This window comes from Penicillium lagena (genome assembly GCF_028827675.1).
Source record: "Penicillium lagena strain IBT 129212 chromosome Unknown utg000001l_segment0_segment0, whole genome shotgun sequence".
Classification (NCBI taxonomy): domain Eukaryota; kingdom Fungi; phylum Ascomycota; class Eurotiomycetes; order Eurotiales; family Aspergillaceae; genus Penicillium; species Penicillium lagena.
This window is the reverse complement of record NW_026623222.1, coordinates 791,731-819,584: the sequence shown is the minus strand read 5'-3', so window position 1 is coordinate 819,584 and position 27,854 is coordinate 791,731. Positions and strand designations below refer to the sequence as shown.

Below are 27,854 nucleotides of genomic sequence, written 5' to 3'. Positions count from 1 at the left end.
CCGAAATAGTCAACATTCTGAAGGTATTTTCTGTGAAGCTAGACGTAAGGTTTCCGACGCCACGGAAAAACTTCGGGATAACGTGAACCGACCATGGACGGATGATGCGGAGGAATTAGTTGGTTGTTTTAACCAGTGGAGCCTAGGTTGGAGCAAGGCCCTGCCTATGGTAAGCGGTTAATTGCATCCTACTTAGGTCGGGCTTTGAACGCAACGGATCTAGCATAGACCGATCAACAGCGTGGTTAGAACAAACCTCACTACGGACTCGAGAGGTTAATTGCACACTGCTCGGAATTTATCAATCATCAGCCTAGTGGCTAACAATGGCTCTATTACTTTTTTCTGTTTGGCTTTCGAGCTGTCTTTCTTCAGCTGCAGGATTGACTTTCAATGTTCCCGCAACGCCGCCATCAAACTCGAGCGGGCAGCTCTCTGCAGCGCCAGTTGGTGTTTCGTAAGTTGCTTGATTCCCAATTCCGTAACGAACAGATGCTTATATCGTAGTCTGGAATTCTTCACATTTCCCGCATACATGAATGATGTCGCGTCCACTACAACCTGCCTGCAGAATTTGAAAGACCTGACGGGAACCTGGCCGCCCTTGCGAATCGGAGGCACAACTCAGTATGTGATGAAAGCTACTTTTGACAGACCGTTGCTAACTAGAAGCAGGGATCGAGCAACCTTTGATCCATCTTTGAATCAAGCAGTGAACTACTCTGTAGCCAGTCCAGATGATGCTCCAGACACACTTACCTTTGGCCCGTCATTCGTCTCCCTCGCTTCCACCTACGCTGGAGATGTGATTTTGGGTCTCAATCGTCGCCTGGATAATATATCCAACACCATCGCCGCTGCAACTCTTGCTCATACAAACATGGAAAACTTATATGCTATTGAGCTTGGTAACGAGCCAAACTGTCCGTTTCAATATCCTGGTTAACTGCCAAATAAGCTAATTCGAACGTATAACAGTCTTCACAAGCAGTGATCCCATCGCTGATGGGGAGTCATGGACTGCCTCTGCCGACTACTCGTCCCAGGTATCATGGCAGACTGAAGTGTGCGGGAAATTATCTGCCTCGGACCTCATCTCTGCGGGTGTCTACTTTGGAACCTCGCCGATGAGCATCGCTGGACTGACTGCTCGGGAGGGCAGCGCAAATTCCTATGTTAAGGACTATTGCTCGCATAACTATCCGCAGTCAGCCAGTACGGCCAATTTGTCAACCCTCATGGGTCACAGTGAGATTGCATCGCAAATCGAGCCTTTTGTCTCCGAGGTCTCCGCCGCGGCAAGTGAGGGCAAGCCGCATATTTTTGGAGAGACCAACTCCGGTATGTCTCCTCTCCATTAAGCGAGACTAGGTTTTTTAACATCTACACTAGCAACGCAAGGCGGAGGTGGTATTAGTCCAACTTTTGGTGCTGGTCTCTGGATCCTAGACTATGTCATGCAGACCCTTCTCATGGGCACCGAGGTATAAGGCTCGCACTTGGAAAACCAATATCCGTAGCTAACGATTGCCATCTACAGGCCTTGTATTTCCACCAAGGAACAATTGGCGATTGTAGGTGATCTTCTGACTCGTGGTATTGTCCTCGCTCACTCTCAATCAACAGGCCAATACTGCTGGTGGGGCAGGTACGACATGGGCTCACCTTACTATGGTGCTTATTTTGCATCCATGGCGTTGGCAAATGCAGACCAAATTGCTCCGTTGGACGCCCAGGATACACCATATGCGGCTTACGCTATATACAAGGCGGGTTCCCCGGCCAAGGTTCTCCTCTATAATTCCGAGTACTATGCCAGTGGCACTCGACCCACACAAACATTTACACTGACTGGTTTGTCTGCGTCTGAAGTCACAGGCAAGCGTTTGACTGCTGCTTATGCTACTTCTCGGGTTGATGAGGGTGAAAATCCGACCGTTGCTGGTCAGACGTTTGAGAATGGAACCTGTACTATCCAGGGAACAGAAACGATAGAGACTGCTACCGTCTCCGCTGGGAAAGCAACATTTACTGTTGGGGCCTCGGAGGCGCTTTTGATCTACCTTTAAAAAGGGAGTCGGACCTGGCTAACTTTATTCTTGTTTTAGCTGTTGATTATCCAGTTCGGATAACAATAGACCTGAGTAACCATACTTGGAAGATAAATCGTAAGGACACTATTATATATCGTGGTTGGTCAAGTGTTTCTTCGAATTTTTCAAGCCATGATATAGGCTAGAAAATGATGACCAAAATTATGAGAGCTGTTCAATAGTCCTAGACGAAGAACATATTCTCAAATATTTGGGTACTTCATACAAGATGTAAGCGATCCTGACATGCTTAAAGATTTACCCGCTTCTATGGTTCGAGTACGGCAGCCTAAAAGACAAGTCCGCATAGAGCCAGTTTAACTCGGGGTAAAGAACACCGAGTTTCCCCAGAACTCGGAATAGTGGTCCAGTCAACTGATTGCTAGTGAATATCCCAGCGGCGATTGAGCTCTCAATCAAACGCCGATAATTAGTGGGTACAAGATAGCGAATTAACCGATTTGTTGGTTCGCAGCTAGCCGATGCCCTTCCACGGTAAATACGCATAGCACTTTCCGGCCTTAGGATTGTTTGAGACTAAAGCCCACAGGAGCTCTCAAGCCAAGCCCTCTTTCTTGTAGGGTAGCGGGTCGAAAGATGTTGGTTATAAAGCCTGGAGTCCAATTTTTCCCCACGGGGCAGCTTGACGCCCAACCTATGCACATTCATATACGATGGATCTGGCAAAGGGGAACAGCGAAGCGATCGAGCATGTCTCCACACAGCTGGAGCCTGACATGATCTCCAAGGAGCGACCTGTTATGCGGTCTAAAGTAGACGACTTTACCGTGTGGCAGAGTGTGAAACAATTCAAGCTTGTATCCCTAGTTGCGATGGCTGCAGCGTTCAGTGCATCGCTCGATGGGTACCGTAAGGCATCTGGAACAGTTTCATAGCAGAGAATGATGGTCTGACTGGCTCGAACAGAAATTAACCTGAACGGTGGAATCGTGTCGAACAAAGGGTTTATTGGCCAGATGGCAACCGAGGGCACTACGATCATTCAAGGAAAATATGTTTCAGCGTGGGGAGGGATCCAGTCAGCCGGCCAGACAGTCGGCCAAATCGTATGGCTTCTTGTGTCCTGGTGGTTTTACAGATGATCTAAAAGTTTCTCAAGCTCCTCCAATATGTCACCGAAGCGTACGGACGAAAGGTTGCGTTATACATTATCTTTGTCGACCTGGTCGTGGTAAGTGCCGGTTTTTGCGTTGGCTACCATTTTTTGATAGAGATATCTGACCTGTCTGCTGGTATTAGAGCATTTTCATCGAGAGTTTTGCTACTCGCTGGGACCACTGGCTTGTCGCAAAGCTCTTCTCCGGCATGGGCGTTGGCATGTTGCAGTCTACTATGCCTCTTTACCTATCAGAGATCTCTCCGTCTCAGCTCCGAGGTCTATATATCAACGCCTACAGCTTGTAAGTATGAGACTCCTTTGAAAATGGACAAGTCTGACATGATTAGTTGGTTTGTCATTGGCCAGATCTTCGCTTCGGTAGCGCTCAACCAGCTCAACGCGGTGGACCCGTACAATTTCCGTACACCTATCTATACGCAGGCTAGTTGAAATCCAACCATGAGTTGTGCGTTTAGTTAAACTGACTCGTTTGTGAAATTCAGTGGGCGATGATTGGCGCAATAGGATTAATCTTCGTGCTTCTCCCGGAGTCGCCATGGTGGCTCGTCAGCAAGGGCAAGCTCGAACAAGCAGCCAAGATCTTGAAGAGATACAACGGCAACGTCAAGGAGTACAGCGTTGATGAGCAAATTGTATGAACCCCCTCTATTGTTAAGGTAGAACCATGCTAACGGTCGTTCCAGGAAGTAATGACCGCAACAGTTGCAGAGGAGCGCCGCGTTGCCGAGCGCAACAGGGAAGAAGATAGATGGGCTATCTTCCGAGGACGCAATCTCATCCGCTTTATCATTGCTGGTTGGCCCAAGATTGCGCAACAGTTTGTTGGTCTTGCCGTATTCAACACCTACGCCACATATTTCTGTAATTGAATTCCTTACCCTCCATGCATATCACGCGTCTCTAACTGCAATTCCAAGTCCAATATGCCGGATTCAAGGATCCGTTCCAGGTTACCATGATTCTGTCTTGTGTTCAGCTCATCTCGATGATCCTCACAGCCGCGCTGACCGATCAATTCGGCCGCCGCCCGCTTACAGTCTACCCCTACGCGATCACAAGCATATCACTGCTATGTCTGGGTGTCGTCGGCTGCTTCGACTATACCAAGCCAGCATTGAGCTCGCTTCTGGTAAGAAACAAACATCCGGGTTAATATTCTCCGGAATACCAACTGACAGTTTCGGACTAGATCTTCTTCGCCTGCCTGGCCACATTCTCAACCACCGGCGCATCAGCCATTGGCTATGCGTACGCCGCTGAAATTCCTCAGCAGCGCCTGCGTGCCCAGACAACGGGCTGGGCTTTGGCCTTGTCCAATGGAGTTGCGATTATGTTTAGCTTTACCACGCCCGATATGATTAATGGGACTGTTACCCAATGGGGTGTGAAGACGGGTTTCTTGTAAGCATGGGAGCATTTCTCTCGAGAATAAATGCTGATGATTACTTTGCTTCAGCTTTGCGGCAACGGGTGCCATTGCTGTGGTCATTGCTTGGTTTATTCTCCCTGAGGTGACGCGTCGCACACCTGCTGAAATTGATGAGATGTAAGTACTAGCAGCTTTGAAGCTGATGTGCCATTTTATTGCGATGAGCTAACATTTTTGGGGAACAGGTTCGAAAATAGAGTTTCCCTTCGTAAATTCAAGGGATATGTCACCGAGGTGCAGATACACGCGGATGAGCAGCATCATGCAAGGGAGTTGACAGCCACGGCTTAGGGCCGGGAAGAATTATCCGAGAATGCTGCACATGTGACGTATGCAAGGTAGAGAGAATTGGACATTTTCTTTCGAAAATAATCTCTGTTGAAGTAGTACGTGTAGATCGCTTGCGTCATCTTTGAATTGAGATATATACATTCAACCCTCTCTATATTTCACGGGTCCCATAATCCAGGCTTTCTAATCTTTCTATTCCAAAAATGTGCTCACGTCGCCTGTGATAAGTATCTATATAAATCCTTCTTTGTACATTAGATTGATAGAGTCGACGACTCCATGGTCCTGTTTTAATCCTCCGGGGAGTTGGCTGATGACAACCACAGCTTTCTCAAGCCGTAGTGTGACTTGTTTCTCACCACTGTCGCCAGTCTGCCAAGATACCGTAGCAAGATTGTCCCTACCAAGGGCGATCTTTGCCTCCAGGGCCGCGCTCAGACGAAGACGAGGCTTGAAGAGTACTTTCGTGCACCCCGAGGCAATAGGCTGAATGCCCGCTAGCTCGGTACAGTACTCATAGATGGGCACGCTTCCCCAGGCATGGCAATCAGAGCGTTGTCGTACATCATCCTCTTCCCAAGTTGAGAGGTTATTCGCAAGCATCTGCCGCCAAGGGACCCACATGGAGTCCCAATATCTTTCGTAAACATCATCGCCAGCCATCGAGAGTGCTCGAAGCATGTAGAAACGCATCATATACGAACACTTGGAGAAATGCGGGTTGCCAAGCGAATGAGCTAAGAGCGATGCGCAACTCTCGGGTGCAGCAGCGCCCGACAGAACTGCGAAGACCTGGCAGTGTTCAGAAAAGGCCCCATCCTCTGTAATGTTGGCCGTCGAGTCTGTGAAGAATGCTCCGTCGTAGCAATGAGTTCGGATTGCTTTGAGAAGCGACGCGGCTCGCGATTCGTACTCGTCTGCGTGACCGGGACGCCCAGCATCACGGACAAGCTGGGCTGCTTTTTGAAGGACGTAGGCATACAGCATACTGAAGTATGTGTGTCTGTTTGACTTGCGGCCTGCGGTTGGCACACCCTTATCCGCGTGCTCCTCAGTCGCACCCCATGTGGTAACCCAGTCTACATACTGCCATACAGCCTCCGGCAGTCCGCTGACCAGACCCAGATCATCGATATGAGAATCAAAGAAGTCGAGAACACCATCGATGCGAGGCACAAAGCCACGGGCAAACTTCTTGTCACCGAAAAAGAGGTGATGGTCGCATACCTGTAGAATCCAATACAGGGAGAATCCAGCGACGATTTGTGGAACATGAGAGGGGAATCTGGACTGCGTGAGACCCTCTGGTGTGACCGAGGCTGCAAAGTTGGTGATGGCCTGTCTCATGAGTCTGTCATCGCCAGAAAGGAGGTAGTGAAACAGGCCCACCGAGCGACTATCACCGGAATACTGAAGCTGCTCGTAGAAAGGACAGTCGGAGTAGCCGTCGAACATGCAGTTTCGCATCGTTCGGATGGACACATCCCAGATTTGTTTAGTAACTTGGTCGCCAGGCTCGTTCCAGGTAGCCTTCACTGCCATGGGATAATTGACCTGGGTAGCCTCGAACTGCAGGAGCTCGACGGGCTCCGGTCCAACGGTGATTTCAAGTCTCAGCAGACGGAAAGTTCGAAACCAGAACGGTTCATAAACGACGCTTTGCTCGCCCGTCAGATTCAGCGTTGCCTCGTCATATGGGCCAACTATTTGCCCATTCTTGGAGTCCAGCCGATCAGCCTTGGACCGAAAGAATGGGTACGAGCGAGGCTCAAGTTCGTATCCCTCTGAGTACGTCACGCGAAGGTGGACGTGTGAGCTTCCGTTAAAGGTCCATCGGACAAATGCAGTCGAGTGAACATCTGCTTGCAACTCAACCATGTGCGAAGAGCCCCCGGGAAGGGTTAGTGGCCGATCACTAGACAGAAGGCCTGTCCAGTCGTCCACGGACGCAGTACTCTCGCATGCTCGAACAGTATTAACCACAGCGCGGCTCGATTCTGGCATCGGAATGGCGCGTGGGCGCAGGTTCCAAGGCGGGATGTCTCCATTCAGTGTCTTGATACCATATGCCGTCGGAGTCACTTTGGGAGCAGGAGGTGTGGGCACAATACGTTCGCTGATCTGTGACAAGTTAGAAAATGACAAGAGCGCGTTCATGTGAGCACGTACATGAAGAAACACGTCGTCCGCCAAACCCATCGGGAAGCGAATGCCCTCATCCACTTGGGCCTGCCAGCCCTGTCCCGAATTGAGCTCCACGACTTCGCTCCCTGCCTCCACGCAGCCGACAACCGTCAAACCGGGCCTTAACGTCCTCTCAAACGGCATCGCACTGCGCGAGGCTGCAAAGTACCGGACCACCACGAACCGAATCTCATTTTCTCCGGTATTCAGGAATGGCGCGATATCCAGGGTGTCATAGTACCAAATGAGCGGACTGCTCCTGGTCGGTCCAACGGCGACGCGGACTCCATTGACGAATAGCTTGTATCGGGTGTCAGCAGAAAAGCGCAGCAGTGCCCGAGACGGTCGGGACGAGAGATTGACGGTCCGAGTGAAGTGGACGATTCGACCAGCGGTATTGTCGGGAGAGGAATCGACCCAGTCGGGGGTCCAGATCCAGCTCGCTTGGAGCTCGTTGATGGTCTACCGCGAGGTGGTCAGCGATGCATGAAATGATAATCTAGTAAAGTAATATTGTTCGGACTTTTTGATCATCCGCTACCTCCATCTTGGAATTCTTGTGTAGATGGAATGGCTTAGTAGTCCGATATTTTTATTGACGCGCATCGCGGGGTTGACCGAGCTCGGGCTAGCAGGGTCCGATGGCTCCAGCCGCCGGGTAAATGCTAAACACGGGTTCATTTAATATTTGCCGAGTGTATATCTATTTTGCAAATAGTTCCACGGGGGCGCCGTGATATAATAGAAAAATCAACTTCAATTTACCGTCCTAGGTGGGCGCCCTCGTGGAGTAGTAGCGGTGTTCAGCAGATAAAGTCTATTCGAGAGGTGGCCAAGGCCAACCGGACGAAAAGTATCAGCGCGAGCGACGGTTCAAAGAGGAGGAGACACGCTGCGCCGTAGGAGTACGACCAAGATGTTCGATGCCAAAATCATGCACGTCAGCCCTACGCCGGGTGGCCAATTCAATCAGCTCGACTCTCTTCCGCAAAGCAGTAGCTTGACTGGTACCAGCAAAGCTCCGACGCAATGATAGCCTACTTTTCGCATTATCTGCGCTAAGCTTATCGGCAAAGGAACCCACAGCTGGGTGTATCTAAGCATCCAGGTGGACCGTGGTGAAGTTTTGGCTGTGCAATAGATAGTGTGTTGACGAATCAGCCTTGTCGTCGCTGATGGTCTACACCAAAGAGGGTTGACACCTCAGGCAGGAAGCCATGCCCTTCTACCCCCTTGCCTTGGTTGCCACCCGGACCAAGGGTGCATCTTGTCTAACATGTGCTTGACGTGCAGATGATATCTTCCGATCGACTAGTCCTGGGATGTCTTATTATCTGATTGCCACGCCAATAACCAACCAACCTGGTAGGAAAGAATCCAGCAGCCTGCCCTGCGGTCCATTCTAAAAAAAGAGTGTCCGCCACAGCCTTACCTAAGAGTGGCGCAGGCTCGTTGGCCCAGTGACCGTCCAGTGACGATCCACGGATCGCGTGTTTCAGCGCCAATAAAAGTGGGCTTTTTCTCTTCTCAGCGGTACAGACACTAGTTCCTCCAGGCACGGACACTCGTTTGGTTCTCTCCCTCTCTCTCTCTCACGTTCGCCTCGAGGATCGATCCACTGCGGGTCATCCTTGGCTCTCTCTCATTCGTTTTGCTGCTCCACACGCCTCAGCCATTGAAGGCGTCGTCAACACCCAAAATCTCAGAATACGAACGCGATTCTGGGGTCTCCAACTAACTACTCACCTCCTTGCGAATCTGCTGGTCGCATTTCCTCTCGCACTCCGCTGTCCGAAACACTCAGTCGGGGAGATCATCATCGTTGGGCCTATCGGAGCTCAGTCCTGAAACCGCGCCGAGCCTCCCCCAGTCAACATTCCACCGGGCCCTCCTGGCGCAATCTCCATCCGACAAGCCCCTGGCCAGGAACTTAGGGGTGTTTCCCTGATCCTTCTCTGAAACTTGCCAAACTCAATATCTCCGAGGCATAGTCGCCCGCTATGTCGTATAATCGTGTCGGTCAGTGCAGTTCCCCTTTTCATGTGCTTGCTGGACTGCGGGACCCTCCGCCGTTGCAGAACATCGTCACCCTGCGACTCGCGCGACCGCTGTGCTGTGCGCAGTTCCTCAATATTGAATACTGACGTTCGCGCTCGCCAGATCCCTTTGGGGACCAGAATCGTTCGCCCATGATGAACCCTCACCACCCAAGTGCCCGCACGCCTTCCCCCGGCCGGCCGTTGGAAGCCTACCAGCTGTCGGACAATCCATACGGCCACAGCGGTCATCTGCCTATGCCATCCACTGATCGCTTGGCCGAGCAACCAACCGTAAGTGTCTGGACAGGGGACATTTTTGGGATGGAATAAAAACTAATTGCTGTGCCGATGGGCAGTACTCCGTTGAGAATATCCACGGCTCCTACGGCCACAACGAAATGTACGAAGCACATGGAGGTCACTACCCCGGTTACGAGTACGCGGTCGACCCGAACGCCCACCATGACGCATACTACAACCAGCCGTACGAGCCCACTCATACACCGCAGGAGGACTACGACTTGGGACAATATCCAGAAGGTGGGCATACTCCGTTTGAGGACCCCAACGCTCCTATGCTGGGGCAATCTCAAAACCCCTTTGAGGGGCCAGATCCATACAGAGATGAGTTTCAAGACGAGCGGCCAACCCCTAGCCCGGCGCCCATTCGGCGCTGGAAGACGGTCAAGGAAGTTCAGCTGTTCAACGGCAATCTCGTGCTGGATTGCCCCATTGCCCCGCGGCTGCTCAGCCAGGTGCCGCACGCCGAGCCTCCGGGCCGCGATGAGTTCACCCACATGCGCTATTCGGCGGCCACCTGTGACCCGGCTCAATTCTTCGAAGAGCGCTTCACGCTGCGCCAGAAGCTGTTCGCCAAGCCGCGCCACACGGAGCTGTTCATCGCAGTCACCATGTACAATGAGGATGATTTCCTGTTCGCGCGCACCATGACCGGTGTCTTCAAGAACATTGAACACATGTGCTCGCGCACCAGCAGCAAGACATGGGGCAAGGATGCTTGGAAGAAGATTGTGGTGTGTGTGATTAGTGACGGTCGTGCTAAGATCAACCCCCGAACTCGGGCTGTGCTGGCCGGTCTGGGTGTGTACCAGGACGGTATCGCCAAACAGCAGGTCAATGGCAAGGACGTGACGGCGCACATTTACGAGTACACGACGCAGGTGGGCATCGAGCTGAAGGGCGAACAGGTCCATCTGAAGCCGCGATCGGGACCCCCCGTGCAGATGATTTTTTGTCTGAAGGAAAAGAACCAGAAGAAAATCAACTCGCATCGCTGGTTCTTCCAGGCCTTCGGTCGTGTGCTCGATCCCAATATTTGTGTTTTGTTGGATGCGGGTACCAAGCCCGGCAAGGACTCGGTTTACCACCTGTGGAAGGCCTTTGATGTCGAGCCCATGTGCGGTGGCTGCTGTGGAGAGATCAAGGTCATGCTGTCGCATGGCAAGAAATTGCTGAACCCTCTGGTGGCCGGCCAGAACTTTGAGTACAAGCTCAGTAACATCCTGGATAAGCCCCTGGAGTCTGCGTTTGGGTTCATCACCGTGCTGCCCGGTGCCTTCTCCGCCTACCGGTATGTTGCTCTGCAAAACGACAAGAACGGTCAGGGTCCACTGGAGCGATATTTCATGGGTGAGAAGATGCACGGCGCCAACGCCGGTATTTTCACTGCGAACATGTACCTGGCCGAGGACCGCATTCTCTGTTTCGAGATTGTGACGAAGCGGAAATGCCGGTGGCTCCTGCGATACGTCAAGTCGTCAACTGGTGAGACGGATGTGCCTGATCAAATGGCCGAGTTCATCTTGCAACGACGTCGTTGGCTGAATGGCAGTTTCTTCGCTGCCATCTACGCCATCACCCACTTCTACCAGGTCTTCCGCAGTGACCACAGCTTCCTGCGCAAGTTCATGCTGATGATCGAGTTCATCTATCAAACGATTGCCATCATCTTCGCTTGGTTCGGTATCGGTAATTTCTTCCTGGTTTTCCACATCCTGACGACTTACTTGGGCGCATCCAATCTTTTGGGTACGGTGGGTAAGATCCTGGGAATTGTCTTCGAATGGCTCTACCTCGCAACTCTGGTCACTTGCTTCGTGCTGGCGCTGGGAAATCGCCCCGGCGGGTCCAACAAGTTCTATATGACCATGGTGTACTTCTGGATTGGCATCATGTGTTACCTGTCCTTCGCCGCCGTATTTGTCACGGTGAAGTCGGTTCAGGAAGACTTGAAAGATCACCCGCATTTCGAAGTCAGCGAGATTTTCCGGAATAAAACCTTCTTCTCGATCGTTGTTTCGATAGGCTCGACCTATCTTATGTGGTTTGTAGCCTCGATCATCTTCCTAGATCCGTGGCACATGTTTACCTGCGTAAGTCCCTACTCCCTTTTTCTTGGCCCGTCTCATGCTAACCATGACCAGTTCATCCAATACATTCTGCTCACCCCGACATACATCAACGTCCTGAACATCTACGCCTTCTGCAACACCCACGACATCACCTGGGGAACGAAGGGCGACGACAAGGCCGAGAAACTGCCGTCCGCGAACCTGAAGCCCGGCGGCAAGGTCGACGTGAACATCCCGCAGGACGACGGCGATCTGAACGCCCAGTACGAGGCCGAGCTGCGCTCGTTCTCCATGAAGCCCCCCAAGGAGGTGAAGAGCGTCTCCGAGGAAGAGAAGCAGGCAGACTACTACAAGGGTTTCCGCAGTGCTGTCGTGCTGGCCTGGGTGTTCTGCAACTTTGCGCTCGGCGCTGTTGTGCTCAGCGCGGCGGGTCTGGAGAACTTCGATAACAAGGATGCTGCCTCCAACGGCCAGGATCTCACCCAGAGCAACCGGTCCCTGATTTACATGCAGGTCGTGTTGTGGAGTGTGGCGGCGCTGTCGTCATTCAAGTTTGTCGGTGCCATGTGGTTTTTGGTGGTTCGGATGGTGAGTTTCTGTCTTTTTGGCCTGTGGCCATTCTCAAGTACTAATGATGTTACTAGTTCCGCGGCGTTTGATCTGACGATTGTGTTTCCTTCAGCCCTGCAGTTCCTTTCTTGCGTGCCGTGCCGTGTCTTGTTATTGCCTTTTTCTACTACTACCCGTTGATGCGATACCACTGCGGGCCCGGTTTGGTATGGAACGGAAAATTGCCATTTGGTATAATATGCGTGACGACCTCCCTGCGGTGCTTTTTTCTCTCTGTTTGTGTGCACGGGTGGCATGATCGATAGGTGTTGGCTTGCCACCATCTCTCTAATGGGAGGCTGGATGAGATGTGATTGGGATTGGGATATGTACTGTATCTGTAGATATTACTCTAGTTTTGATCTCAAAGTGAGAGTTCTTCCCACCTTCGATCCTGTTCACTGCCATTATGTATGAAGATGTATGCATTATTATTATATTCAGCCCTGACGCCCATCCATGTAACTAACTACTACTACCGGGTGTTTCTAGCTGGATGACCCCATCTGATTTTTCGAGTGAACACACAACGCAATCCCACCCAGCACCAAGAACAGTCCCAACCACGTCTCCCGGGCAATCACCTTTCGCTCGACGTACCACTCCCCCAGAACGGTGAAGAGGAACGCGCTGGAGTTGGCCAGTGGGACGGTGAGCGAGAGCTCTGCAGATAGCGGGAGTTAGCATGGCTTTTCTTTTTACTTGCTTTTGCCTTCCCGCGAACAAGGAGAGATACATACCGTGTTTCCCAACAAGCAGAAAAAACCAAATGCTCCCCGTCAGATTAATCACCAGCGGAATCGAGTATGCCGGTGTGCGCAGCAGATTGATCACCGTCCAGAAGAGGGTGGTGATCTTGGTGCGTAGCCAGGAGCGGGAGTAGGTGGTGGGGGACGATGATGAAGAAGAGGATCGCTTCCATACAGGCACGGGGGTGTTGTCCTCGTCGTTGTCCTCGTCTGAATCTTCGTGATGGCTGTTAAGGTTGTGGCTGTCTGCACGATCCCGCCGGGCGCTCGACGGCCCCGATGTACCCCTAAGCTGCGACGCCGCCGCCCTGTCATCCTCGTCCTCGTCCTCCTCATCGCGGGCAAGCAACTCCTGCTCCTCCTCTAAATCAGTGGTTGTAGATGTCGCTCGCGGTGTATCAGGAGTCGCCCCGGGCCCGCGACTCAGTTTCTCCTGGCGCGCGTTAAAATCCGCTGCCGCGCGCCGGATGAACGGGGTCGTGAAACCCCACGCGACGCCGACCAGGAGGAATGAGAGGACGTAGTTGAAGACAGCGGGCGCGGGTTCGGCGGGAACACTGGCGTCGGGGTCCATTGTCTCGGCTGATCGGGGTAGGCGTTGCCCTGGTGGAGGATGCGAGGAGACCGTGGGACGAAGGATGTTGAAAGTTGGTTTGGCCCGAGCGCTAGGGAGAAGGTATGGAACATTCCCCCCTTTTTGCATTCTGTGGTTCTACGATTGAGTTTGATGGGTCTATCTACAAGAGAGCCAGGACGGTATTCTGGAGATTCAAGATGATCTCGGACTAGTCTCTACACTTGGATCGACAGCTCTGTCGTCATGACAGCACAGCACACACACACTACCCAACCTCCCCATGTCGCGGGTGGCGCCATCAGACACACATGTCCCGTCGATCGCTACCACCCGCAAATATAGCAGCACAACGCATCCATCTGACCTATTCGTGCATCCGTAAGGTGAGACAAGATCAGGAAATAGTAACACGGTAGCCTGCTCACCTCAACACCCAACTTATTTTTGGGATTAGGGTTCCTGGCTCCTCCCCAGCATCAGAAAGTCTTAGAAGACCCGGTTTTTCCAGCCATCCATCCCGGCAGCGATCGTCGGCCCAACCGTGGGTGATTGGTCCCGGCTAACTGCGGCCGGTAACTTACGGGGCGCGGTGCACAACGCGGTGAGATCCCTCCAACACCTAGCGAATCAGGGCCACCGCTGCGGTTGGGGCTATTAATACCTGGCTCGAGAGAAGGACGAAAAGCTTAGACACGAGGGAAATTAAATAAGTAGCTCGTCATGGCCCAACTCTCCTTTTAACAACTCATCTATTATTTATCAGTCCACTCGCTACAGATCTTTGATCATTACTCTCGCTTGAAAAACATCCAACCACTACTCGCTTCAATAATTCTAATTTCAGTCCCAACCACAACCAAACCCGATACAATGAAGTTCATCGCTCCTCTCGCTGCTTTCGCCAGCATCGCCCTGGCCCAGAATGCCAACATCGCTTTCCCGAATGGAGCCAAGGCCACCGCGGGTGACGAGTACCTGGTCCAAATCCAGCAGGGCGTATGTGCCCCCATATTCCTGGATTTACCTTGAACCCTCTCCACAAAAGGCAAAAGAGCTAACCACCACCCAAGGACTCCCTGACCAACTTCGAGGAGATCGGCATCGCCATCGGCATCACCTCCTGCGTCCAGAACGGCTGCTTCCCCGCCAAAGAGGAACTAGGCGACCTTCTCTACTCGGGCCCCTTCAAGCCTGTGTTCCACACGACCGGCGGCTGGGAACCCTACCAGAACTTCACTGTCAAGATTCCCCAGTCCCTGCCTGCGGGCAAGGCGCAGATTAATGTGGCACATGCCTATCTCGTCGGGGTAAGTGGATCATCACACCATATATGAGAAAGATCAATCCATGCTGATACTTATGATCAATAATAGGCTGGGCTCTCCCCCATTATGGATACTCTCAACGAGACTGTGCACATCATCACCAAATAGGGCTCACGTCTACTGGGAGTAGGGTATGCTGTATATGCTTTGTGGTATACTAGGAGTTTTTGTGTTCTCTTCCTTATATAGATTGGAGATTCATTTTGAGTATGATACTACTTAATACCATCCACCACATTTACGATGAAACTTCGTCTCTCATGGTCCATATTGCTCATCATAAGCGTCGCTACCGTAAAATGATACCAGCAAGCATTGTAGGATAGGAGAACTTTCCATAACATCTCTCCAAGCTCGCTGCGGTCGGAGTATTACCACGGGGCGGGCAGCTTCGTCGCAAAAATCATGCACTTGGTACTTGAGTTCATAGGGAGGGGAGGACTATCTATTACTACAAGGCCTACTTGGAGGGGAATCAGCTTTAGCTAACGATTATCCCCTTGAAGTTAATGATCAATGATTTGCCAAATTCCTTGGAAATAAATCTTGGTCTTTGACGACTTCGATTTACGATTGATTGGGCTTCCCATCGGTTGACGTTTTTGCTCTTTTAGGACCTTCTGATTGGTCACTCGAACGCCTCATAATTCAGACTATTGATTCTTCTATTACTCCTCTCTACGCTCACGCATCCTTAGGGGTGTGGGAGGCCGATTTTCTACATTGCTTTAATTATTGGGCGGAGAGTTGGCAAAAAATCAGGTCCCCGCCGGGTTCGAACCGGCGACTTTTCGGAGGAGAATCAAGCTAATGAATCAAAACCGAACGACATGAACCGCTAGTCCAGGGGACCCATTTTATCTCAATCACAAAAATAAAGATCTTGAATACCATTCCATTTTTCGTCAGAAGTGTAGACCAATGTGTTCACGTCAAGGTTTGCGAAACAGTGTAAAAGAATATTGGATAGACTGGTTTCGAATATTGCTGTAATTTTGCGAATCAGAGACACTCGCTAAACCGCTTATTAATTCGAGGAATCAAATTACTGTCTCTAACTTGGTCCGCGTCGGAGACTTCGGAGACCGAGACTGGACCCGGCTCAGGCGCCGTTCGCTCAAAACAACCTGACAAGGCTGAGTGATACGGGGATAGTCCGGAGATTGAGATACCTCAGGCCCAGATGTTTGCTCAATTTTGCTCTAGATCCGGCTTTGCTGGATTTGCAATCATGAATGGCCGGATGATTGCGTGTTTGGACTGTTTGAACTGTTTGACACGGCTCCTGACGATAAACGCTAAACCTGGTTCGGGGTGCCATCGACGCCGAGTCGAGCCTAAGCCTGTTTAGGTCGGGTTTTAGTATGATAATTATCCGGCGTTAATATGTCCGGAAAGGGGCGGTCGCTATAGCTCCATCAAGGGTCAGATAGCGTGCAGCTACAAAATACTATAAAGTCACCCTCGCTCTTCCAAGAAGAAGAGAATTGTATCCCTCTAGAACACAAAATACCATCTCTCACCATGTCGATTCCTTCTTCCCCCAAACTGGATGGCCTGGATATCATCCAAACCACCTACAAGAAAATCGGCGACCATGAAATCCGAACAGACATTTTGATCCCTCAAACTCCGCACAAGGGCCAACGACCGGTGATCATCCGGTTCCACGGCGGTGGCTTTGTATGTGATCCCATGTATTAACGTTGTATCGTTCCTAACCCGCAATCAGGTCTTTGGCGACTCCTTGTACATGGACTTCTACCCGCACTGGCTATCTGATCTCGCCATCACGCATGGCGCGGTGGTGATCTCACCCAACTACCGCCTCATCCCCGAAGCCTCCAGCACCGACATCCACGACGACATGGAGGATTTCTGGACATGGATGCACTCGTCTGCTCTAGCCGACCTGCTGGCTGCGCACACTACGCCCACGGCAGTCGATCTAGACCGGGTCCTTACATTCGGCGAGTCTGCTGGCGGTACTCTCAGCATTAATCTCGCCCTCTCGCATCCGAGTGAAATCCGCGCCTGCACAGCTGCGTATCCATGCGTGGACCTTCAGTCGCCGGACTACCATACTCCACGTGAAAAGCCACCATTCGGCCATAACTTCCCCAAGGAAATCGTCCAGAAAGTTCTGTCCTCTACTGTCCCCGGCACGCCGGTGTCGTCGATCACCGAGCAAGAACGACTGGTTTTCTTGCTGTCGGGTATGGAGTACGGTGAAATGGGCGGTCTATGGGACAAAGGCGTGAAGGATTCAGACCGCGCGAGAGTTTATACCTTTGAGAAACTCGAGCTGCCGGATTGCAGTCTTCCGCGTGGTGGCATAGCGATTATCCAGGGTGCCGGGGATAGTGTGGTTCCGGCGCGCGGCGCGGAGAAGTTTGTGCATCGTGCGCGCGAGGTGTTTAGTGGGAAGCTCGGTGGGGATCACATTGTTTTTACTCTCAGAGATGGGGATCATGGGTTTGATGGTGATGCTCGGTATTCAGAGGAGTGGTTGCAGGATACGTTGAAGGTGGCGGTGGAGACTTGGTTGGAGTGAAGAGTTGATTCCCCTTCATAAATAATGATCAAATCCATAATAAATGTTAGGTCAAAAAGGAGGTATGAACATCAAACTCGGATTGTTAGTTGATAAACAACCCATGCTGGACCTGCTTGAAGGAGTATGTGCAACCTGTCCACGTGCGGGGCTCTCCGATACTTCAGCCCATAGATTCCGCTCTTCATCTCCCTTGTGACTTCATGTTACCACCACCACCATGACAGCTAACTCACTACGAGAGATCTCAGCCCATAACTGGCGCACGTTCAAGCGTCAATATGTCAACGAAATCTCCGGCTCCCTCGGTGACCTGGGCACTTTCCTCCCCATCGCCATAGCATTATCCGTCAACGGCACGGTCTCTCTAGCCAGCACCCTAATCTTCTCCGGGGTATTCAACATCCTCACGGGCCTATTCTTTGGAATCCCACTCCCCGTCCAGCCCATGAAAGCCATCGCCGCCGTAGCCATCGCCAGCAATTTTAGCAACGGCGCCATCGCCGCAGCGGGGATCTTCGTCGGTGCCTGCATCCTCTTCTTCAGCATCACCGGCCTCCTGCGATGGTTCGCCGGCGTCATCCCCATCCCCGTCGTCAAGGGTATCCAAGTCGGCGCAGGTCTGTCGCTCGTTATCGCGGCTTGCGGCAACATGCTCGCCCCGCTCGGATGGATCGGCCCGTCCTGGGCTGATAATCGGATCTGGGCCATCGTCGCCTTCCTCGCTCTTCTCATCACGAACGTCTACCGCAAGATCCCCTACGCGCTAATTATTCTTGTCGTGGGACTCGTGTTCGCTATTATCCGCACTGGCGTCGCGGGCCATTTACCTGGCTTCGCGATCTGGAGACCATATGCCCTCGTCCCAAACGCTCATGAATGGCGCATCGGCGCCGTGGACGCTGGGATTGGCCAGATCCCGCTGACGACGCTCAACTCCGTTGTTGCGGTCGTGCATTTGGCGAACGATCTGCTGCCCAACCTCAAAACTCCGTCGATTACCCATGTCGGGCTCAGCGTCGCCGGCATGAACCTGCTGGGCTGCTGGTTCGGCGCAATGCCCGTCTGCCACGGGTCTGGCGGGTTGGCTGCGCAGTATCGCTTTGGTGCTCGTTCTGGTGCTAGTGTGATCTTTTTAGGTGTGCTGAAGCTTATTATCGGGTTCCTCTTTGGAGAAACGCTGCTTGATCTGCTGAAGCGGTTCCCCGCTGCTTTTCTCGGGGTTATGGTTATTGCGGCTGGCTTGGAACTAGTCAGCGTTGGCGAGAGCTTGAATACCTCCAGTGCGAGAGACTTGAATCGGACGGACGACGCTGTTGACGAAGAGTCGCATCGTTCTCTCCGGCCGGGGCCCTCGGATGCAGAGCGCAAGCGTCGGTGGACTGTCATGATGGTGACTGTTGGTCTGCTGGTGGGATTCAAGAACGATGCTATTGGATTTATTGCCGGTATGCTATGCCACTGGGCGTACGACGTGCCGGCCTGGTGGGAGAAGAGACGCAACCGCGAGGGACCTATTCATCTTTGATCTACTGCAAGACTGTGTTGCATATCAGATTCGTTCATTCATTTTTTGGCTAAAGCGAAATTGTTACTCATGTCATGTCCTCATTGAATGACTTCCGACACATCTACATCCGACTGCCTCAACAACCTCGCCCCCGTATTTGGATCCTCAGACTCCCTCGACTCCCTTGCATTCGACCCCCCCGTCAACGTATCAAGCACGCGCACCCCAAACGGCGTAGTCCCCAGATCCACCGACTCCCGGTCGATAACATTCTCATCAATATTCTGCGAGGCAGTCCCCCCGGCCTCAGCCCCCCCATACGTCGTGCCGGGATCAAGACTTGTAGCGCCGGTAACATCCTCATCTTCCAACTCAGTAATACGCTTCACACCGCCAGCCGACGTCCCCGCCGGCTCAGGGAGAGCCAGCTGTTCCTGGCCTGTTCGATCATAGCGGCGCTCCTCCACGACAAGGGGCTTGCCTAGCTCCTGGTGCGCTGTGCGCACGACGGTCGTCCCGTCGGGTTCGGTATGCGAGGACGTTGTATACCGGTGGCCGGTGGCGGTTGCTCCGGTGGTGGCGGCTGCTCCGGCGGCGGTGTTGCTCATAGAGCTGTAGAAGTACGAAGAGCTGGTGTAGGAGTCGGACATCCTGGGGAACCGATGCGCCTGGTGGGATGTGGGATGTGAGTAGATACAGCTGGTTCACTTTGTATTATTCCTAGGTTGATATCCTCTAGGTGGATTAGGAATGTGATCTTTGGGGGTTTCATTCGGGCTTTATATAGCAACAAGTATGCTGTGGCAATTGCCGCCTTGACATCACGGCGGCGATGGAGGCGTCAACGGGTCGAGGCCGCGGCCCAAGGCGCGGGTCGATAACCAATAATCGATAGCTGGGCCCGCGATTGATTATTGGAAAACCAAAGCAGAACTTCCCCCGCATTTCTCCCCCTTCTCTTCCTCCTTCCCAACCATGTCCGGCCTCACCGACGCCCAAGTGGCCTCCTTCCGCAAGAATGGATACCTGGTAGTCCCCGACTACCTCAGCAGCGCCGAGGTGTCCTCGCTGCTCTCCGAGACCGAGTCCCTACTCAATGACTTCTCGCTAGAAGACCACCCACTGACACAATTCACCACCGGCGATGAAGGCGACGGCAACGCCCACGTGGGAGACGACTACTTCCTCAACTCCGGTGACAAAGTGCGCTTCTTCTTCGAACCAGACGCCTTCAGCGAGGAGCCCGACCCGCTCACGGGGCGGGCTGCGCTACTCAAGCCCAAGCAGCAAGCCGTCAACAAGATCGGCCACTCGTTGCACACGCTCTCAGCACCTTTCAAGGCCGTCTCGCTGACAGAGCGCAACGCGTCCGTCGCGCGCGATCTGGGATTCGTCGATCCGCGCGTGCTCCAGAGCATGGTTATCTGCAAGCAGCCGTCTATCGGCGGGGCGGTGCCCTCGCACCGCGACTCGGAGTTCCTGTACACGAACCCACCGTCGGCGGTGGGGTGGTGGTTTGCGCTGCAGGATGCCGGGGCTGGGAATGGGACGTTGGGGTTCTGGAAGGGGTCGCATACCGGTGCGAAGGGTGGGGCTATTACTCGGAGATTTGTGAGGAAGGCGGATGGGAAGGGGACCGAATTTGTGGCTAATGAGGGGCCGAGTCTGCCTAGGGGCATGGATGAGGAGAAGAAAGGTGAGGCTGAAGAGGAGGATCTGGAGATCGTTGATGTCAAGGCGGGTTCGCTGGTGCTGATTCATGGGAATGTGCTGCACAAGAGTGAGAAGAATACTAGCTCGCGCAGCCGGTATGCGTATACCTTCCATGTGATTGAGGGTGCGGAGGGGTGGGAGTATGATGAGCGGAATTGGTTGCAGCCACCCGAGACGGGCTTTTCGAAGCTATACGCATAAGAAGATGTAAAGCACAAGATCATCCTTGTAGATAGATAGTCAATATAAACTTTTCTCTATGCTTCTGTACAATGTCAAATGGCCCGCCATGTACACCAACCAGACCCGAAAAGAACGCCGAAGCCAGAAATGATAGTTATCGCATGCAATCCATCGGTCCATCCATCACGTTGCCTTCAGCATATCCAACATCCCTTTGGTCTGGCACGCCTGCTGCGCCATTTCCACTTCATCGCGCACGCGCCGGTGCAGGCGTTCCACTAGTTTATCAATCGCGACAGACTGGCCCAGGTTGCCTGAATAGATATCCAACAGGTTCATGGCGACCTCAACAGAGAGATCCACCAGGCGCGGCTCGCGGATGTTCTTGTGGATCCATTGCAACACAGGCTCCAGCGTGATTTCGTCGCGGTTTCGCAACGCAGCGCGCAGGGCGGAGCGGTGGCGCAGTGCTGTGAGAAGAGTGAGCTGGGCCGTCTTGTCGGTGGATGCGAGGACCTGGTCCAAGGCAGCCGAGTAGCGGGCCTTGCGCAGATCGTTCTCCCAGGGCTGCTCCTTCTTGCGGCGCTTGCGATCTTGGCCTTCGATGACAATATCTGTACCTTCGCCGATGAAATCCCGTCCACGGAGTCGCTTGTCCCAGCCTGATCCGCGCGCCTTTTGCTTCTTTGCCACTTGCCGGTCGTGCTCCTCCAGCTTGCCCTCCAGCAGAGCTTGCATCTCCTTCTGGCGCTCGCGTTCTTTGATCTTCTGCTGTCCAGACAGGCGGGTCTTGATAGACAAAAGGCCGGACTGCATACCAACAGCGATGTGCTTGTCCTCGTAGTCCATTCCAGACGTGATAACACTCAGCGACAGAATGGGCGATGGGTATTTCGATCCAGAGACAGTGTTCCACCCGGTCGTCTCAAACACCTTCATGTGTCCGTCCAGAGCACCACTCAGCAACCGCTCGCCATTTGACGCAAGAGCCAGCGAGGTAACTGTCTTCTGGTGGCTCTGGATCAAATGAAGCGGCTTGCCAGCCACGATATCAAGCACCGCAATCTTATTATCGGCAGAGGCCAACACCGTCGTCCCGGCGGGCATGGGCAAGACATTTTCGATCGGCGAACCCATCTTGAACGTCATGGCTGCACGGCTTGCCACACGTGGATCCCACAATCGGACCGTGCGATCGTAAGAACCAGAGACCACTAGGCCCGACGAAGCCATCGAGCCCGGCATGAATGCACCGCTGCGCACGTAGTCGCCATGGCCCACGAAGGTGCGCGCACTGCTTTCCGATGGCAGATCCCACAGCCGCACGGTGCGGTCATCACTCGCCGTGAAAACAGACGTCGGGTCACTTGGTGAAAACTTGCTCACCCACACGGGCTGCTTGTGGTCCTTCCAGGTCTTCAAGATGGCTCGAGACTTGACGTCAAACACCTGCACTGCGCCGGTGTCATCACCAGTCACCACTACACGGCCATCAGGCCGCACGTCCGTCCCGCGCACTGTATCATCGAACCGGGTGATCGTGCGCAGCAGCTTTCGGGTCCGGATGGAATAGATTTGGACTCGAGCGCCCGTTGTCACAGTGAAGACATCGGGCGGTTGTGTGAGAGACGGGAATGCCGCTGCGGATGAAGGGATCGAAGGCTGAGTGATGAGATTGACGGGGCCATTGGCGGGCGAGGGAATCAGCAGGGGGTTTTTGAAGGTGCGCCAGTATTGCTGCTCGGGGGTGAGACGGGTGGAGGGCAGCGAGGCGAGCTTGACCTGCGGTAGAGGCAGGACGGGTGCCGCCATGGTAAAGGATAGTTATTGCTCGGGGGGCTAACTTGAATGAGCAACAAGAATATTATCTGGAGCCCTGGCTGGGCATGGTCGGAGTTGGTTGAAGCTGCCCATCTTTTTTTTCTGCCAAAAAAAGCGGGCCTGAAAGCGGTGTAATTCTGCCCGGGGGAAGTGATTGTGAACAGTTGAACTCCTCTATACATCTCACCTTCGCGATTCAGTCTAAATAACAATGGCGGGATTGTTGGGTACTGACTGACATTATTGCATATGCCAAATTCAGTGGACTCTGACAGCCTGCACATGGTCCCCCACTGTAAACTATGGACAGCCGCCATGCTCCATTCTTGACGTCTGTACGCCCTGCGGGGAGCCAGCATTGCGGACATGACCCTTAGTAATACCTACAATTCGATCAGCAAATACGTTAGCCCTCCTAGTGACTACAAGTATAGGCGGCAAGGCCTTTTCCCGAGAGACCGTGACTAGGCTTCCGAGTTCTCTTTAAATAGCAACCCTGCAAGTACCCACCGGGCGGTGATGCAGGGGATGGAAGCGTTAGTTACATCATCTAGAGCCGTTTCGCTTGTCGCCGAGCGTCCCTGTGTACTGTGTCCATCCCGGTAGTCGTCATAGCAATCCAGTGGAGAAGAGCAGGCAGCCGCCGACAGCCCACCATCACAATCTGGTTGAAACAGGATTCATCCACAAGGCCATTCAGCCCGATCTCTGCGTCTGGGCCAGTCGCCAATCATTGCTCCAATAGCTGTGGCCAGCTCGGGAATGCTTGGAGTGGTGGATCTTGGTGGCTGGGGCTGCGATCGAGAGCTGATGCTGCCGATCCACCTCTCCATTCCCCATTCCGACAGAGTATGTGTGTGACGAGGATATCAAGCAAAACGCGTTCTTTTTGTGGCTATTCTGTCCTCGTCTCTGTTGTTGTGGGTACAAAAAAGAAGCAGAGGAAGAAAAAAGAAGTGCCGTGTCGATCTGTTTACTCCATGATCCGTACCACACATTCGTCACGTACGGTAATTTGGTGGGGCCAGCGCCAGGAACACCACCTAATTCCAACCCCAGCCACCGTAAATACGGTGACACCATACATTCCACAGCTTATCATTATCTTTCCCAGCCTGCCTTTTTCTTCTTCCTCTACCTCTTCTCCCCCATCCCTGCGTCTCACTTTCTTTGCATCTCTGCTTGTCAACACTCCCTGATTTACTCTGTGAGACATCCCTTTATGCTGGCTGCCAGCGGGTTCGTCTCGTCCACTCTTTCCCCGTCCTAGCTCTCGTTCCTCGACGTGGACGCGATAAGGAAGCAATCAAGGGATTGTCCCCGCGGTTCACCTTGAACCACCCCTCGATCGACCATGGCCAGCAACAAGCTCACCAAGGTCAACCATGCGGCCGGCATCTTCGCCGACATGTCAGTCGACGGGCCGGCCATCGGCACCCTCGTCGCCATCATTGATCGCGCAAAGAATTTACCCAATCGCAAGACTATGGGGAAGCAAAACCCATACTGCGCTGCACGACTTGGCAAGGAAGCAAAGAAGACTGCAACAGATATGAGAGGTGGACAAACCCCGAGATGGTATGTGTGGTAGATCACCCAGTTTTTTGGACAACACTAATTCATGATATTAGGGACTTTGAATTACGCTTCACCGTGCACGAGTCTCCGGACTACTTCAAACTGAAGGTTTCCGTGTTCAACGACGACAAAAAGACTGACCTGATCGGTGAAACCTGGGTTGACTTGCACAACTTGATCATCCCAGGAGGAAGCCAGAATGACCACTGGCATACTCTGCAGTGCCGGGGTAGATATGCTGGAGAGATTCGGATCGAGATGACCTATTATGACACCCGCGAGCAGGATGAGATGGTCATTGAGCGACGAAAGGTGGCAGCGGAGAGAGTTCAGGGGAAGCCTACCAGTTCATTAGGACCTGGTTCCTCGGGCTTGTCAGGCCCTCGGCAATTGGAGAAGATCAAGCGACGTCCTTTGCCAACCGATCCAACAGGTGCAGCTCCTGCAAGACCGGCCACCCTTGAGAAAACCCAATCTGCTCCGCCACCATTGCATCACCCAATGCCGTCGCGGCCCGTCGTGGGAGATCATACCAACTCCATGCCCCCAGCCGTGGGTTCAGATAGTCTCCCTCATGCTCCGAGACACACAGAGCCTCTTTATGACGCACCACCTTATAGCGCCTCGTCAGCCAGTCTCCCCCCCTCCTCGAAGTGGATACGATGCGCCAGAGGATTACCAGGATATTCCACAGCCGGCTCCAATGCTTCCTCCGGCAGGAATGATTCGTCGGGCTACGCAGGAACTTCCCTATCCTTCCGACACCCAGTTTGACTCTCGCTCACAAGAGCCACCAAGTCAACATGACTTTGGGGCCCCTCGAGACCAACGGCCTTCTCTGCATGAGATGGATGGTCATGCGAGGAATTTTTATGAGCCCGGGCCTCGAAGTCACGGTGGTTCAGGACATACGGACCAACCCCGGTACCACCCCGAGTCCGATCAATATGGCACAATCGCAAACAATTCGCCGCAAGTACCACCAGGATACGGTCATGAACTGCCGCCCTCTGATTTCGCCCGCCCCACCTCCTCTTCGGGGCCGGCAGACGGTTCTCGGTATTACTTACAGAATGCCAGACAGTATCACCCCGAGTATGCGAATATGCAGCCGCGTGTCGAGGATGAAGAAGAGGATGGCCCCCCTCCTCCACCACCCGTTCATCGATCTAGGATGGCACAGCCGTCCAGGTCGCCTGTCGGACCGCCCGCTGGATCTTCTTTTACATCTTACCCTCCTGACCACCTCGGCCAGTCAAGATCACAACCAAACCCTATGCCACTCAACATATCGCCGTCTTTGGGCCGAGGAGTCCCCCAAGACATGCCTCCAGTTGATGACGGAGCAGTGATGCCTCCTAGTCTGGTGGCAGGATACGATCCTATAATAGCCGATGACGAGTCTGAGAGGGCAATTCACGAAAGCCGGGCTATTCGAAGACGCAGTTCACACTTTGACGATGAGATGATGATTTCTCAAGCAGCCTCATCCGCGCCTGTAACGGCACCGGTGCTTTACGGAGCTCCCATTTATCCTCTGCGGACATCTCCACAGCCCGTGAATGAGCGACCCACCTCCAGCAGAGGCGGTTCAGTCAGTCCAGACACACGGTCGGTGACTCGGAAATCAGTCAGTCCGCAGCCGCCATCTATGGGTGACCGTGGCAGCAATTCCTCCATTCCATACTCGCCCGACTCCTTTAATGCCCTGAATCCCAATACTTCCCGTGCAGGAAGCCGAGATCTTTCTCCCGCATACGATTCTCCCACTAAAACGAGGGCTGAGAGCGAACCGCCTCAGCACACAGGGCCCATCATTGGTGACGATGGCCGCGAGATTGATCCGTCAGACCATCTGCCTACGGATACTTGGGCCCCCGAGCCGGAGAAGAAAACCCGTAAGCCTGAGGTTATCATCCGCTTCAAGCATTCGGCAAGGCCAAGCTCCCGGGATAATGAATCTTCTTCCCGCAATGCCGGGCCACCGCGTGTGGGATTCAAGAGCGTTCCGGACACGGGTAAACGGTACACGCCGAGCCACATCTACGCAAGTCCGGATCCTGTCGAGCGAACTCCACCTCGTGGACACGAGAGCCATGACAACTACACGCACAGCAGAGGTTACAGTACCTCAACCTCCACGCCGACCTATCGACCTACTTCTTCACACCGAAGTTCCGTATCTCCAACGCCAGGCTCTCGTTCCCCGATCTACGACTACAACCAGGGCCCTTCGATCCCATCAAAGGCCTCCATCTCTCAGGTCCCTCCCCCAACCTATCCCGTCATGCCCAGCAACCCGAATAGCGGCCACCCAGGTATGGATGCTCTGAGTCGAGAACTTCAGACCATCAACATTGGGTCAGCGGGATGCAGCCCCGGGCGTGGTGCGACTCGAAAGTACGCGCCCAGGCCGTCGGTCACCATGGGCTACGCCAACTGAAGAAACGAACACGAGTATGTATTGATGATGTATGCATGGGCACGATGTTTTCATTAATGGGCACTTATATCCCGGCTTTCTGGTCATGTTTTCGGTTTTGGATTTAGGTCATTTTATCTTGCTGGTTTGGCGTTGGTGGCGGACAATTCATCTTTTGATTTGAGATCTGTTCATTACTACTACTTGATTTTTATTGTACACAAAGAAGTTTTATTATTTTCCTCATCTGTATGCCCCGTGGGCCAGTATCCAACCAACATCAGCGTATAATAGAGGCACAAAAGGTAAGGAGCCTGATGATCCCGAGCAAGGATCCTGCAATCCATTCTGAGCCGAGAGAGAGAGATTGTTTACAGTTCGAGTCATGACATTATCGATATTGCTAGTAATGTTATTGGTGCGCATGTGCCTGCGGAGGCTCCCAACCTGCTGACCCATCTGATGCCCGTTGTCTCGGCTGCGAGAATAGTCAACAACACCCACTTCTGGAGCCTCGAACGGTGGTTCCATCTTCCCTATCTCTGTTAGCGGTTTACCTTGTTTTCATCGCGAGAGCGGGGTGCATCTAGCGCAGCCTAAGAAGCCTCCGAAGCCCCTCGCTGACATCTACTCTAGATACTAAGCTGCAAGGGCATGCGATTCATCTCTTTTAAGTCTAGATCCCGAAAGGCTAAGGTCGCAGCCACAATGTACATAAGAGTATCAAGAAAGAAGTTCATTCTACACAGGAGTGCATGCTCTATGTAGTGTGCTCGTTCCTAGCGCATGAGGGTTTTCAAACATAATTCTGCTTTCAGCATAATAAATACTGCAGTTTGGTTGGTTCAAGGCTTATTGATCAGGTTTCGTTTTCGAATGTTGGTATGCCAGGTGCCACTTTTTAGGGTTAGCGTGCTCACACATGAACATCAATCCGGGGAAGTGATGTGCTGACCATCCGAACCTCGAGAAAATACATGCGCCCCTGAGGGTCCGAAATACCCCTAGTCTTAAATTTAAGCTAATTTCTGTTATGCCTTTCTACTATGTTGTTGTCCAAGTAATATGTGTACCTACTAAGCGTCGATATATATACCGTATGCTAATGACGTCGAGTGCTTCAAAACCTATATTCTTCAACCATTTTCTTTTAGTCAAGCAAAAGGTGCTTAGATATCCAAACACTCGACTCTTGCCAAAGCTATATAGATGTTTCTTCCAGGCAGTGTGTTCTGGAAATGACAGTCTCGCCTGGGTGTAAGGC

General features: G+C 52.8%; 12 protein-coding genes across 12 annotated transcripts; 8 read left to right on the top strand and 4 right to left on the bottom strand.

Annotated features, from left to right (window-relative positions):
- Nucleotides 1–535: 535 nt before the first annotated feature.
- Nucleotides 536–2,069, top strand: N7510_000344 (glycosyl hydrolase family 79 C-terminal domain-containing protein; the record flags this gene model as incomplete). Its single annotated transcript, XM_056972274.1, has 6 exons — nt 536–627; nt 676–923; nt 979–1,341; nt 1,393–1,484; nt 1,541–1,574; nt 1,627–2,069. 6 exons carry the CDS (start codon nt 536–538, stop codon nt 2,067–2,069), a joined length of 1,272 nt encoding a protein of 423 aa, XP_056837391.1.
- A 698-nt stretch (nt 2,070–2,767) lies between these two features.
- On the top strand, nt 2,768–4,784 carry N7510_000343 (uncharacterized protein; the record flags this gene model as incomplete). Its single annotated transcript, XM_056972273.1, has 10 exons — nt 2,768–2,963; nt 3,021–3,160; nt 3,214–3,285; nt 3,354–3,514; nt 3,561–3,634; nt 3,739–3,866; nt 3,918–4,095; nt 4,152–4,363; nt 4,424–4,635; nt 4,691–4,784. The coding sequence occupies 10 exons, from the start codon at nt 2,768–2,770 to the stop codon at nt 4,782–4,784; spliced, it is 1,467 nt and encodes a 488-aa protein (XP_056837390.1).
- Nucleotides 4,785–5,185: 401 nt separating this feature from the next.
- N7510_000342 (putative rhamnosidase B) lies at nt 5,186–7,685 on the bottom strand (the record flags this gene model as incomplete). The annotated part of the gene is made up of 2 exons (XM_056972272.1): nt 5,186–7,600; nt 7,662–7,685. 2 exons carry the CDS (start codon nt 7,683–7,685, stop codon nt 5,186–5,188), a joined length of 2,439 nt encoding a protein of 812 aa, XP_056837389.1.
- Nucleotides 7,686–9,327: 1,642 nt separating this feature from the next.
- On the top strand, nt 9,328–12,208 carry chsA (chitin synthase I; the record flags this gene model as incomplete). Its single annotated transcript, XM_056972271.1, has 4 exons — nt 9,328–9,468; nt 9,534–11,570; nt 11,622–12,137; nt 12,194–12,208. 4 exons carry the CDS (start codon nt 9,328–9,330, stop codon nt 12,206–12,208), a joined length of 2,709 nt encoding a protein of 902 aa, XP_056837388.1.
- A 438-nt stretch (nt 12,209–12,646) lies between these two features.
- On the bottom strand, nt 12,647–13,481 carry N7510_000340 (uncharacterized protein; the record flags this gene model as incomplete). Its single annotated transcript, XM_056972270.1, has 2 exons — nt 12,647–12,822; nt 12,899–13,481. 2 exons carry the CDS (start codon nt 13,479–13,481, stop codon nt 12,647–12,649), a joined length of 759 nt encoding a protein of 252 aa, XP_056837387.1.
- Nucleotides 13,482–14,354: 873 nt separating this feature from the next.
- On the top strand, nt 14,355–14,917 carry N7510_000339 (uncharacterized protein; the record flags this gene model as incomplete). Its single annotated transcript, XM_056972269.1, has 3 exons — nt 14,355–14,480; nt 14,555–14,791; nt 14,858–14,917. 3 exons carry the CDS (start codon nt 14,355–14,357, stop codon nt 14,915–14,917), a joined length of 423 nt encoding a protein of 140 aa, XP_056837386.1.
- Nucleotides 14,918–16,333: 1,416 nt separating this feature from the next.
- Nucleotides 16,334–17,363, top strand: N7510_000338 (uncharacterized protein; the record flags this gene model as incomplete). The annotated part of the gene is made up of 2 exons (XM_056972268.1): nt 16,334–16,492; nt 16,542–17,363. 2 exons carry the CDS (start codon nt 16,334–16,336, stop codon nt 17,361–17,363), a joined length of 981 nt encoding a protein of 326 aa, XP_056837385.1.
- Nucleotides 17,364–17,583: 220 nt separating this feature from the next.
- N7510_000337 (putative sulfate/molybdate transporter) lies at nt 17,584–18,891 on the top strand (the record flags this gene model as incomplete). Its single annotated transcript, XM_056972267.1, has 1 exon — nt 17,584–18,891. One exon carries the CDS (start codon nt 17,584–17,586, stop codon nt 18,889–18,891), a length of 1,308 nt encoding a protein of 435 aa, XP_056837384.1.
- Nucleotides 18,892–18,971: 80 nt separating this feature from the next.
- N7510_000336 (uncharacterized protein) lies at nt 18,972–19,523 on the bottom strand (the record flags this gene model as incomplete). The annotated part of the gene is made up of 1 exon (XM_056972266.1): nt 18,972–19,523. The coding sequence occupies one exon, from the start codon at nt 19,521–19,523 to the stop codon at nt 18,972–18,974; it is 552 nt and encodes a 183-aa protein (XP_056837383.1).
- A 325-nt stretch (nt 19,524–19,848) lies between these two features.
- Nucleotides 19,849–20,787, top strand: N7510_000335 (phytanoyl-CoA dioxygenase family protein; the record flags this gene model as incomplete). Its single annotated transcript, XM_056972265.1, has 1 exon — nt 19,849–20,787. One exon carries the CDS (start codon nt 19,849–19,851, stop codon nt 20,785–20,787), a length of 939 nt encoding a protein of 312 aa, XP_056837382.1.
- A 165-nt stretch (nt 20,788–20,952) lies between these two features.
- N7510_000334 (snoRNA-binding rRNA-processing protein UTP15) lies at nt 20,953–22,581 on the bottom strand (the record flags this gene model as incomplete). The annotated part of the gene is made up of 1 exon (XM_056972264.1): nt 20,953–22,581. The coding sequence occupies one exon, from the start codon at nt 22,579–22,581 to the stop codon at nt 20,953–20,955; it is 1,629 nt and encodes a 542-aa protein (XP_056837381.1).
- Nucleotides 22,582–23,944: 1,363 nt separating this feature from the next.
- N7510_000333 (uncharacterized protein) lies at nt 23,945–26,611 on the top strand (the record flags this gene model as incomplete). Its single annotated transcript, XM_056972263.1, has 3 exons — nt 23,945–24,168; nt 24,222–24,733; nt 24,789–26,611. 3 exons carry the CDS (start codon nt 23,945–23,947, stop codon nt 26,609–26,611), a joined length of 2,559 nt encoding a protein of 852 aa, XP_056837380.1.
- Nucleotides 26,612–27,854: the final 1,243 nt, after the last annotated feature.